Source organism: Octopus bimaculoides, chromosome 9, assembly GCF_001194135.2.
Source record: "Octopus bimaculoides isolate UCB-OBI-ISO-001 chromosome 9, ASM119413v2, whole genome shotgun sequence".
NCBI classification, from domain to species: Eukaryota; Metazoa; Mollusca; class Cephalopoda; order Octopoda; family Octopodidae; genus Octopus; species Octopus bimaculoides.
In genome coordinates, this window is record NC_068989.1 from 44,540,908 (window position 1) to 44,554,694 (window position 13,787).

Consider the following 13,787-nt stretch of genomic DNA (forward strand, 5'->3'; position numbering starts at 1 on the left):
AAGCCTCACATAGCTGTCTGAATTGAGTCTAAGGTGGGCAGCATGACATCACCCTCACTGGAGACACACCCAAAGACCATCACCTTACTGCTGGCCACAGCTTCATAGTCTCCGTTGCAGCTGTCCATGTCATGTCTTACAGCCTTTATAGTGTTCACAGAGCAGAGTAGCAGTCATGATGTCGGCATTTTGATACCCAGCATGAATCATCATGATACAGGTAACTCTTTTCCAATATTCAGGTGGTTTCCAGTCCTCCATGTCAGCTAAGTTTTTCTCAACTACAACTTTAGTCTTTATGCTCTCCAATGCTGTTGTGTGTTCACTGATACATCAAGCTGTTCCTGAAAAAAGGAGACATAAAAAATTATCAAATTTAGCCTGAAAACTCTCTATATAACTCCAAAGCAATCTTTTGCCACCTATTATCAAAAACGCATTTTCTGAAAAAATACTTCTTACGAATCCAAGGCACACAATTATGAAACACAAATCCCTCTCACCAAAACATGGCACTTATCACCCATCCTAGTTATAATGCCCACTTGAATATATAACTTGTTGCCTCTTGAGGTCTCTGGATGTGAGTTGGACTCAGCTCATACAAACACAAAACAAAATCCAAACATAATAATAATAAAAACTTGGCACAAAGCCAGCAATTTGGGGGGAGGGGTTAAGTTGATTACATCAACCCCAGTGTTCAGCTGGTACTTATTTTATCAACCCCCAAAAGGGGTGAAAGGCAAAGTTGACCTCAGCAGAATTCGAACTCAGAATGTAAAGAGAGACGAAATGCTCTAAAGCATTTTGCCTGGTACTATAAAGATTCTGCCAGCTCATGATAATAATAATAAATGCAGCATTTGGCAAATGGAACATGTCCCTTCCACAGAAAGCAGAAGAGCACACATCCAATTTGGTCAAATGTGAATAAGGGCAATAATATATGACAGAGGTGATGTAAGCATTTGCTACTTCTGCTCGATCTTTCAGGGATCGCTTTCTCTCGGCCTATTTCTGGGTGAGATTGGCCACCTTGCTCGTCACTTCATCATGATGATAATAATTGTTTCAAATTTTAACATAGGGTCATCAATTTGGAGAAGGGGTTAGTTAGTTACACTGATCCCTGTACTCTTCTGGTATGTTAGTTTATAGACCCCAGAGGGATGAAAGGCAAAGTTGACCTCAGTGGGATTTGAGCTCAGAAGGTAAAGAGTCAGAAGAAATACCACAAGTCACTTTTCTGACACTAGCAATTCTGCCAGATGACCGCCTTATGATATATTTGATATATCAAAGTAACACCTGTCAACTATATCATAGACAACATCAAAGCACCAGTAACAGTTGTTAACTAAACAACACAGGACTAGTAACAGGACCCAAACTCTCAATCTCTCCTGTACCCTCACCTATTCACCCTCCAAGATTACACAGGATGTTGTACATTCAGGCATTTATGCTTTTTCCCAAAGACTGTCTGTGCTGCCTGTAAAACTGAACAGAGTTACAAAAGTGGATAATGATATTCAGTGTGTTGATCTTGTAGAGTAAGAAAAAAAAATTTTAAGGATGGTAAACATTTGTGGCCATATTTGGCCCAAATATTCCACCTGTTTTATGTTCAATCTGGCCAGACACAGCTTCTAACACTTACCAGACAATGTCCTTCTAAAATAAACAATCATATCATCAAAATTTCAAAGCTGCGAGATAGTGCAGGATTAGTTCAAAACAATGTGAAAAAATAAGCATTACATTTGACAAGAAATATGCCAAAGGATTAAAGATGATGGGAACCATGGCAGGATCTGAACTCATAAAATGGAAGGACAACTACTTGAGTCCCTCTATAGTCTTTGTAGGGACAAATTAAACAGTAACAAATACTTGGTTATAATTTTTAAAGGATAAATGTTGTTAACTACATCAACTCCAACATTCCAATGCTATTTATGTCACAGACTCAGAAGAAATGACAGGAGAAGTTCACCTTGGCAGGATTTGAAATGAGGATATAAAGAGGTGTGATTAAATAGTATTTGTTACTCTACCAATTCTGGCATTCCACCACTTTAGTAACAATAATGAGTGGTTAACGAGACAAGTCAAACAATACAGTTAGCAACATAACAAGGCAATGCAGTACAAACACCATAACAATCATATTCTCTTTATGTTATGTATGAACAACATAACAGTGCAGTTTTGTACTGATAAATCAATATAAGTTAAACACTGTAGGAACAACAACAATAATATTTACAACAAACAAGTCGTTACAGGTACAACAACAGTAATGACAATATGTCTAACAGATCAGTTAGCGTACAATGGCAAAAACAACAGTTAGTATATACAGTGGGTGTTGATAATAACAACAGTTATAATAACAACACAATATATATAACAGATCAGTAAGTATATACTGATGTAACAACAGTAACAACAACAAACAAGACCAGTTAGTAGATACTGTAACAACATATAACAAAACAGTTAGTACAGCTAAAACAATGACAACAACAACATGGACCATATCTGTTATCTCATCTAACAATTAGGTAATATTGGTTTCAAATTTTGGCACGAGGCCAGCAATTTTGGGGAAGGAATAAGTCAATTACATTGACCACCAAAAGTCAAAGTCAACCCAAGAGGCATTTGAATTCAGAACGTAAAGTCAGAAGAAATGCCGCTAAGCGTTTTTCTGGTGCAGTAGCAATTCTGACAGCTAATAACCTGACATCGTCATCATTTAACATCCATTTTCCATGCTGGAATGGATTGGACAGTTTGACAGGAACTGGCCAGCTGTACCGAGTACCATTTGTCTGTTTTGGCACGGTTTCTATAGCTGGATACCCTTCCTGGGTGTTTTTTACTTGGCACCAGCAAACCAGTAATATTAAACAGCATCAAACAACAAACCTTGGTCCAGTGAATCAGTCCACCACATCATCATACATCGTGCACTGTTATTTGCTACAATAAAAGTTCCACCCTACATGGGCTGAGGTAGACAGTGTCCACTAACTCTACCCTAACTTCTGCAAACCTCATAATTACATTAATGAGATTCACTATTTTCCTTTCAGATGTATTTGTGCATCAAGCTGGTGCAAATGTGCACCAATGTGATGTTTGTGGATCAAGGGCAATCTATTTGTATAGGAAGCTGATGTATTATATGTATTTCTGCATCAAAGTGATTATATTTGAGCATCGAGATGGGTATACAAGTGCACCAAGGTGGTGTATTTCTGCACCAAACTGATGTATTAATACACCAAGGTGATGTATTACTGCACCAAATTCATGTATCCATGCAGCAAGGTGATGTATTTCTACATCAGAGTGATAATATTTGTGCACCAATCTGGAGCATTTGTGCCTCAAAGAGGGTGTACTGGTGCACCAAGGCAATATATTTATGCAGTAAGCTGGTGTAGCTGTGTATCAAGCTGATGTTTTTGTGCACTGCATTTGTGCATTCTCAAATCTTCCCCAGGTTTCATTTGCTTCGAACATGCAACCTTTTTTTTATAGAGCTGTCCTCCTCCAAATGCATCAAATGCTAATACTAACATAGTTTTTCTCTCTCGCACATTACATTGGATTCCTCTTCTGTTCAGTTGTGAAATGCGCTCTAGTAGATGTGTAACGTTAGTGAACATAAACAAAGAGACCATAAATGAGCTGAGAGAAAAGCTGAACATAAGAGAAGTTAGATGTGTATAAGGGAGGAAAACTGTTAGTACTGGCATGTGATGCATAGGGACGAAAACAGCTATATAAAGTGCTGCATGCTTAAAATGCCTGGAACTTGTGGAAGACAGAGACTGATGAAGTATTGGATGAAAACTGATCTATAATTACAGCATCTCATGGAGGAAACAACAAAGGAACAAAGGATTGGCGATATGCAATGTGAGAAGATCTGCCTACCCATGCAGGCATGGCGAAATGGATGTTAAAATTAGCAGTGCAGGAGGATGGGAGACATAATGTCATTCTCCCATGCTAGCATGGGTTGGATGGTTTAACAAGATCAAATGAACTAGCGAGCTGCATTGAGCTCCAACATCTATTTTGTCAAGGTTTCTATGGTTGAATGCTCTTCCTAATGCCAATCACGTTACAGAATGCACTGGGAGCTTTTTTTCTATGATTCCAGTGCAAGTGGGGTTACCAAGTAACTTGCAAAATGAAGAAAAGAGCCTCCACTAAATGGGATTGCAGTAGAGTTTGAGGTGGTATTTATGCCAGGTGTTGAAGGATCTAAAGCATGAGAAGGACAGACACAGGTATCTTGCTACAGATGAGATACATGGTTACACCACATTATGGAAGGGTTAGTAGGAATAACTGCAAAGTAAACAATGATGGGAATAACAAGCTGTCAGAGTGCAATACAAGAAAGAATACACATAAAGAATCAGGAAGGGTGAGTGAATAAGTTCATTATAGAGTTTGAGAAGAGAATGATAGATGGTGGGAGATGAATGTAGAGGTCATTGTAGTGAATAAAGTTGAGGTGTGGCCAACAGTAAATATCAGCATGGCAGTGGTGAAGGAAGCTTGCTTTCCAATCATGTGGTCATGGGTTCAATACCACAGCACAGCACCTTGGGCAAATGTCTTCTGTAGCCTCAGGCTGACCAAAGCCTCATGAGTAGATCTGGTAGACAGAAACTGAAAGAAGCCTTAGAAGGCGGCGAGCTGGCAGAAACGTTAGCACGCCGGGCGAAATACTTTGCGGTATTTCGTCTGCCGTTACGTTCTGAGTTCAAATTCCACCGAGGTCGACTTTGTCTTTCATCCTTTCGGGGTCAATAAATTAAGTACCAGTTACGCACTGGGTCGATGTAACCGACTTAAACCCTTTGTCTGTCCTTGTTTGTCCCCTTTACGTTTAGCCCCTTGTGGGCAATAAAGAAATAAGAAACTGAAAGAACCCTGTCTTGTAGATGTGTGTGTGTGTGTGTGTGTGTGTGTGTGTGTGCACCCGTCATGAGATCAAATAATGTTTGTAAGCAAGCATCAGTGTCCACCATACAATCCATGTTGTTTGATTTGTGTCTTCTATGAGAAACATGTTTGGTCATGGGAAAATATTCCTTGCATGGAAGCAGTAGGGGCATCCAGCTGTAGAAAATCTGCCTCAACAAATTCTGCCTGACCTAAGCAAGCTTGGAAAATTGAACATTAAATGCTGCTGGTAATTATTCAGTTCTTCAATTAATTGTATTACCTGTTCCCCAAAAATAACAAGTAAGGGGCTGAATATTCCACACAAAAACCTGAAAGTAGATTTCAGACAGAATCAGCATGGCCACAGTGTGTGAATTACAGATTTAAGGTTATAGCATATGACATTTTCCTCAAGATGCCAAGCAAAAGGACAGAATTCGAGATTTTGTGGTTGTGAAGTGAACTTCTTAACCATGCAGCCATCATATACCTATATATGCATACATGTGCCTTTTTTCAAACCCCTTTCATTTTTCTAATGTTTCTACCAGTCAACCCTCCGTCACCCACCATCTTATCACTTTCTCTAACATTCACGTTTGTATCATTCATGTGTCTTATGTCTCTATCAACTGTGCCCACTGCCATTCTCTTTTCTCACTCAGTGTTTATACTACTGGCACTCCATTCAGTTACGATGACTAGGGTTCCAGTTGATCCAATCAATGGAACAGCCTGCTTGTGAAATTAACATGCAAGTGGTTGAGTGCTTCACAGCTACGCGTACCTTTAACGTAGTTCTCAAGGAGATTCAGTGTGACACAGTGTGACAAGGCTGGAACCTTTGAAATACTACTCATTTTTACCAGCTGAGTGGACTGGAGCAACGTGAAATAAAGTGTATTGCTCAAGGAAACAATGCATTACCAGGAATTGAACTCACAACCTAACAATCATGAGCCAAATACTCTAACCACTAAGTCACACGCCTTCACTCAGTATACCATGCTGCTAAAATAACTGAGGATGGCAGTGGATCCCTCCTCTTCACTGTACCATGTTTCCAATGTAAATAGGGAATGCCACAGACCTTCTTGTCCCTCCAACATACAACCACTTCCATTCTCATCCTAATCACCTTAGCTCTCTTGCTCACAAGGCATCTATATAAAGGGTCACATTAGATCTCCACAAACCCCATACACTCTAACTTTTACCCCTTCTACACTCCCCTCCCCACTGGGGCCACTTGTTAGTGACACACTCTTGTTTTCCCCTCCCACCCATTCTGATTGTGTAATCCTGTTCTAAACACCAGGGACAGCAGAGCATATTTTCATTAATTTCACCACTGGAATTTTAAGTTTGGTTGTTTAACTGGTTAAGATATTTTACCAGTTATATTTCTGAAGAGAAATGTCTTGTAACCCTGACTCCATTTGTATATAATCACATCACAAAGACATGGGATAAAGTATTGAAGGCCAATCTCAAAACACTGAACCTTATGAAGGAGATGACAGTGGATCGAGATATGTGGTGCAATGCTGTACTTGAGAAAACCCACCCCAACAGAATTGAGATTCTAAAGCCAAGGTACCATGTAAAAAGCATTGGTGGGCATTGGGGTGGATACGGGTGCCATGTGAAAAGCACCCAGTAGACTCTGAGGAATGGTTGGCATTAGGAAGGGCATCCAACTATAGAAACCAAGCCAAAACAGACTATGGAACCTGGTGCAACCCCTGGCCTTGCCAGTTCCTCACAAGCGGTCTAACCCATGCCAGCATGGAAAGCGGGTGCTAAATGATGATGATGATGACAATAACATCAATAATTGTACCTTCATGCTTTTGGGGGGTTTTTTTTTTTAGTATTTTACTGGTTCTCAAGACTCATCATCATCCTCCTCACCATCATTTAACATCCATTTTCGATACTGGCATGGGTTCCAACCCATACCAGTATCTGACAAGCTGCAGGTCTGCATCAAGCTCCCCTGTCAGCTTTAGCATGGTTTCTATGACTGAATGCCTTTCCTAACACCAACAATGTTACAGCATGTACTAGATGCTTTTTACATGCAGCCAGCACTGGTGAAGCCTAGCAAGTAAAAACAATGCCCATGACCTTCACAAGTCCTCCTAAACCAGTGAGGTTTATACCATTAATGTTCCTCTTGAACATCTCTAAGTCAACATCTGTGGTAAAGATATGAGCAGGGAGGACTTCCAGAGGATGAATCAACACTACAGGCTAAACTAATGAAACATTTCTCTTGCTTTCATGTACACGTATTCAGCAGTGAATTCTACTCCAACATGCTATCTATTTGCAACTAAGTGGACTGGGTTGAGTCATTCAAAGTCAACAGTATTTGCTGCAGACCAAATTAATAGAGGTGGCTAGCTGTGAACTTATTACCCCATCAAACAATAGATTGCTACACAAACAAACTGTCTGTCTTCTTAGATGTAAAAGCAATTATATAACCTTTTGATAAGTAAAACAAAACAAAAAAAGAGATGTAATACATCACAAAAACTATGGGGGTTATGTGTTATTGAAATAGTGAAACTACACGCAAACATAACAAACGACAACAAGATGACACATCAAAAGCAGACAAGAAGTCAGCAACAGTTGGTTAGATATGAACACAATTAATTTCTTAAATAAAAAATGAGACAAAGAATCTGAAAGGAGTAATAGGAGATAGGAAGAGTAATAGGGCTGCTAGAAATGATAGGGGATGGGGGAAGTTGGAGACCTTTAGTCAGATAAGGGCAATATATTATAAGATTGTGGAATGAATTTGTATGTTAGATATATCCAGAACATGTAATAAACTGCTGTGAGATGGGAATGGAACTATCTAGAACATTAAAGTGTTGAGCAAATATGAAAAGATATTAATGGATAAGGGGAAGAGAGGGTGAGGCAAGTTAAAAACCTTCATTTTGTATAGATACATCCCTAATAACAGGTTGTTGGCATTATACAGTAATTAAATAGTATTAAACACTTATGGTATGCAAATTAGTCATTCCAGTTCTCAGTAGCTACTGGATCTGTTGAACATATAAACGGATTGGCTGCATATTTCTCTGGGATTGATCAAATAACATATACTTCTGATGAGAACCCAAAAATATTCAAAAATCGATTAAAGCTGTTCGTCACTTTTGCAATGACAGACTCTCCCGTCGAAGTGGGCATGAGTGTTTAACTTTTGCCAAACACCCTGCACAAATGATCTGTTTATGGGGATCAAATATATGTGCCGTACATTAGCTCATCCCTCCATCAAATTGACAATGTTTGAACAGGTGCACAATGTACCACACGTCAAGTGTCAAACTGATTGCAGAGCAAGCAATGTAAGATGAAGTATTTTGCTCAAGCACACAATGCACCCCCTGGCCTTGGAACTGAAACTACAATCTCATGATTGTGAGTGCAACACATTAACCACTAGGCCATGTGTCCTCACAAGTTTACACTCGCACAAGTGAAAACATGGCTGTGTAGATACAGAGTGCGGTTCATAACCAAGTGGTCTCAAGTTCTTACAGATGTCTTCTACTGTCTTATGGCTGTATACTGTATTTACCCTTTCAATTTATTCATCTCTCACTCTCTTATTTCTATCCATTTTTCTTCTTTTCCTTACACACTTCTCTGTTCTCCCTCTGATCACTAAGATTTTCTTTGAAGCTAATGCAGACATGAATATCTCAGCTGATTTCTAACAATTCTGTACTATCAAAGGTACCCCTTCGGTCATGAATGACCATGGGATTGCACCTAGAAAGTTCCCCACGAAGGCACAACTCCAGGCAAGGTTGTTTTATGGAAGACCAACAGTCGCCCATGCATACCAGCCACCCTGCTCCATGCCACTGATGTTATCCAAGGGAAAGGCAACGGCCGACACAGCTTGGCATCAGTGATGTTGCAACTCATTTCTACAACAGAGTGAACTGATGCAACATGAAATAAAGTGTCTTGATCAAGAACACAACACACAGCCTGATCTGGGAATTGAACTCACTACCTTGTGATTGTGAGCCCAATGCTTTAACCACTGAGCCATGCACCTTCCCACTATGATACAGTTTTAATAATGTTTTATCTTCTTGACCAGACAACTATCTGCATATACAGACTAATTAATGAATCCAATTTTTGAGTAGATCTTGTCATGTGATACACTCAAACTGTCATCTTTACCATTTCTTTTTATTTGCACTTCTGATGGAAAACCCTTCCTTCCTGTAAAAGCACAAACACTTCCCACCAAATCATCTGTATCTACATACAGGTGAATTCACCAAAATTACTCTTGTGTTTGTTCATGAAAGTCATAATGAAATAGGTTTTCTGTATACAATCAATATCACATAATCGTTGCTCATATTCATATTTTCCCGAAAATGCCAAATGTTGTTGAAACAGCTGTAACCAAAGAATAAATCCGATGCTAGCACCCTCATCCTTCATTTTGTGTGTGTGTGTATATGTATATATGTGTGTATGTATGTATATATATATATGTGTGTGTGTGTGTGTGTGTGTGTGTGTGTATAAATATATATATATATGTATATATAATATGTGTGTTTGTTTATATATATATATATATATATACTGAAAGGCAAAAATGAGTGCTCAACACCACATTGGTGGATAGAATTCCTTTATTTGTGTACTAAGGTTACCATTATATCTTAATGATTTTTCAAGCTGATCACATGGAGGAATGGTGTTCGTCTCCATTTTGGATGAATATATATATATATATATATATATATATAGATATATATATATATATATATATATACACATACACACACTGAAGTTGAGTTTCTTTTCATGGTTACTTAGAGATTTTGTATACACAAGTTGCCTGATAGGTGATTTGTATGAAACTAAGAAACATGAAAAGAAAGTAAATTTTAAAAAAAATCAAATCTCCTTTACTCCGTGTATTGAGTACTTTTTTTATCATTTGTAAATTGGAATGTAAATATACATACAAATACACACACACACACACACATATATCTGTTACCTGTTTCAGTCATTAGACTGTGGCCATGCTGGAGCACCACCTTTTGTGTTTGTGTGTGTGTGTAAGGCAGTGGGATGGAAGAAATAAAGTTAGGGCAAATGGGGTTATCTATTGTGTACTTTTAGTGTGGTTGATTATTGATACTGTGAAGATGGGGCTTAGTTTGTTAATAGTTCAGGGTGTCAACTGAGAGGTTAGTTCTGTGCTTAGAAGGAAAAAGTAACTTTTTGAGCAGCTTAGTCGCTAGGCTGTGGGTTTTGCATCTTACCATGGGTCGCTTGTTGGATGGGTCCTCAATTTTCTTATTGTTATTCATATTCGGAGTTTACTGTTTGGGATACAGTGGAGAAAAAAAAATGAAAAAAAAAGAAAGAAAAACAAAAAACAAAAAACAAAAACAAAAAATATACTTCACGAATAATGAACAAAGAAAGAAGTTTTAAGAAGAGAACCTTGTGGAGTGAAGTTCTTGAGAACTAAAAGATGTAAAGAGGTTATTAAAGCAGGAATTCTGGTTTTCTGATATTGATTCTGTGGAGTATATTTCCATTGCTTTTAACCTCTTGTGCCATTATACTAAAGACTAAATGCAATGTTATCACAATGTCTATTCCATGTACAATTTCAATAGTTATCACAATGTCTTGGGCCCTTGCAGCCAATAATAGAAATCGTTATTTTCATTATCAGTAGATTGGCAAAATGATTAAGGCATCAGACAAAATGCTTGACAGTACTTGTTCCAGCTCCTTATATTCCAAATTCTGCCAGTCAATGTCTTCTAGAATGGAGAAAGTGATATGGCCATGTTCACCTTAACGTCAGTAGGTTTATGCCTTCTTGAAAGAAGTGACTGATGCTGCCAAAGACTATCTTAGGTATCTGAAGGAAATATATGCAGGTGGAAAGGGGTACTGGGAAGTCCAGCACAAATGCTTGTAACAGAATAGTCAGCAAAGGTTACAGGCACAGCATCCTTCTCCCCACACTAACAAATTTTTAATAAAATGTTCTAAAGTGTTTGTCAAATGTTTTGCTTTCATTACAAATTACATGCATTTGTGAATCAGGTGTAGTTACTCTGGCATTACTACTAGAGTAGTTAACTACTTGAACCTTCCCAGTCTGTACTGATACAAGACACTGCTATAAACCAACCCAGAGAGGGGTTTATAGTACACACTCCCACAAAAGTAACCCATCTTAGTTATCATCATCATCATCACTTAACCCTTTAGCATTTAAACCAGCCATATCCAACCAAAATAATCTGTTTTATCTTCAAACTAGTCAGATCTAGACTCTCACACTTACCCTACAAAATTATTTTAAAAATAAACAATCATGCCATTGAAATCTCAAAGCCACAAGATAATGCATGACTAATTCACATCAATTTGAATAAATAAGCATTACACTTGACAGAGAAATCTGAATGCTAAAGGGTTGATATCTGTTCTCCATGCTGGCATGATGTGGATAGTTTGACAAGAGCCGGCAAGGCCAGGGACCACATCAGGTTCCATAGTCTATTTTGACTTGGTTTCTACGGCTGGATGCCCTTCCAAAAAACATCAACCACTTCACAGAGAGTACTGGGTGCTTTTTAAATGGAAACAGCTCCAGAACTAAAAATTTTTTTTAAAACAGTGGCTGGTGGTGCTGATAATAATAATAATGATAATGCTGATTTCTAGAAAGGTACATCACAAAGGCTTGCAAAATATGCGCCCCTCAGCTGCATATTGTGCTGAAACTGAAATAAATACGTCTTTTTTTTTGTTGCAAAATATTTCTCTAAAGTAGAAGACACAGCCAAGACATTCCTATCAGAGCTATACATTAACTAATTTCCAGTTAATGAATAAGATAAGGGCAATTCAGTAATTACTCTGTATTTAGTCTTTAGTTCATTGTGACACATTGATGAAGGAAAAAGCAAGGATACACAAAACAATATGCTCTACAGGGGTTAAAACAAAACTACATTTATATACATACCCACACACACATCTATATATATGAAAAAATTACATCATGGAAGTATCATTGTTGCCATAAAAAGGAACACATACACTTATATTTACATTATTATTATTAATATTGAGATGGTGAGCTGGCAGAATCATTAGCACACTGAGCAAAATGCTTAGTGGCATATCATCTATGTCTATGTTCTGAGTTCAAATTCTGCCACAGTCAACTTTGCTTTTCATCCTTTTGGGGTCAATAAATTAAGTACCAGTGAAATACTGGGGTTGATGTAACCAACTTGCCTCTTTCTCCAAAATTTCAAGCCTTGTACCTTTAGTAGAAAGGATTCTTATTATTAAGACATTAAATTGGCAGAACCATTAGTGTGCCAGGGAAAATGCTTAGCGGCATTTTGTTCATCTTTGTTTTGAGTTCTGCCAAGGTCGACTTTGTCTTTCATCCTTTTGGGGTCAATAAAATAAGTACCAGTTGAGCACTGAGTCAATGTCATTGACTTACCCTCTTCCCCCAAATTATTGGCCTTGTGCCAAAATCTGAAACCAATATTTTTAAGGCAACGAGCTGACAGAATCATTATCATGCTGGGCAAAATACTTAGTGGCATTTCATCTGCTATTACATTCAGAGTTCAAACTACGCTGAAGCTGACTTCACCTTTCAGGGTCGATAAAATAAGTACCAGCTGAGGACTGGAGTTGATGGTATCAACTTAACCCCTCCACTGAAACTTCAGGACTCGTGCCAAAATCTGAAACCATTATTATTATTTTAATTATCATCATTATAATTATTAGATGAAAACTCTCAACTTATTTTGCTGGGTATGAGAGAAAGTGTCAATTGTCCACAGCCAGCAGACTAAGGTGACATTTGTTTACTGGTCATGCTTCAAGAACCCTGTGAAAAATTCTTGTAGTTCCAAGCAATGATGATTTTTGTAGGTGTTCTATCTTTACATTTATACTAGTCTTTTTGAGCCATGTTGGTAGTTGAGTGCTGATACTTCCAAGTGCGCCAATCACTATTGGCACCACATCTACTTTCCTCATTGACCACAACCTTTGTATTTCCCACTTCAAATCGTCGTAGTTGCTCCATTTTTCTTTCTCTTTGATCCTGTTGTCACCGGGACATGCTATGTCAATTATCATGCAAGTTTTTTTTTCTTTTTTATTCACCACAACAATGTCCGGTTTCCAATGTCTGGTCAGGTGATCGTACAGAATCATTGCATCCAATAGGACTTTGTAATCTTCATTCTCAGTGACTCCTTCTGGGGTTTTCTCATACCAATTATAATAATAATAATTATTATTATTATTATGCATTAAATTTGCAGTCATTACAGCATCAGATATAGTTCCTTGCAGTATTTGTTCTGACTCTCTACAATTGCAGTTAAAGTACTCCAAGATCACCCTTGCCGTTTGTTCTGCCATGCTCAATAGACAATAGTAACTAACAAGTATTGGGGCAGGTGTAACTGCTTAACCTCCTCCCCCATCAAAATTGCTGGGCCTTGTGCCTAAATTAGAAATCATTTTAATAATTATTATTATGACATAATGAAATAAAGGTGAGAGTAACAGTACATATGTTTCTAATTGCCACAATGATTCTACCACAATACAATGAACACAGTCCCAACACAAGATCTCAGACTAAACTCACTAGCTCAAATTGCATTTCAAATACACACACACATATATATATATATATATATATATATATATATATA

General features: G+C 38.0%; 1 protein-coding gene across 6 annotated transcripts in view; it reads right to left on the reverse strand.

Annotated features, from left to right (window-relative positions):
• Nucleotides 1-13,787, reverse strand: part of LOC106877491 (cyclin-dependent kinase 2-associated protein 2) — a 33,057-nt gene that overhangs the window by 2,485 nt on the left and 16,785 nt on the right. For 2 of the 6 annotated variants that reach the window (XM_014926410.2, XM_014926412.2), the window contains exon 3: nt 10,323-10,382. The exons of the other annotated variants lie outside the window; for them this stretch is intronic. In XM_014926410.2, coding sequence (XP_014781896.1) covers nt 10,323-10,370 — 48 coding nt within the window. In that variant the 5' untranslated portion in view covers nt 10,371-10,382. The remainder of the gene's footprint in view (nt 1-10,322; nt 10,383-13,787) is intronic. 6 annotated transcript variants of the gene reach the window in all.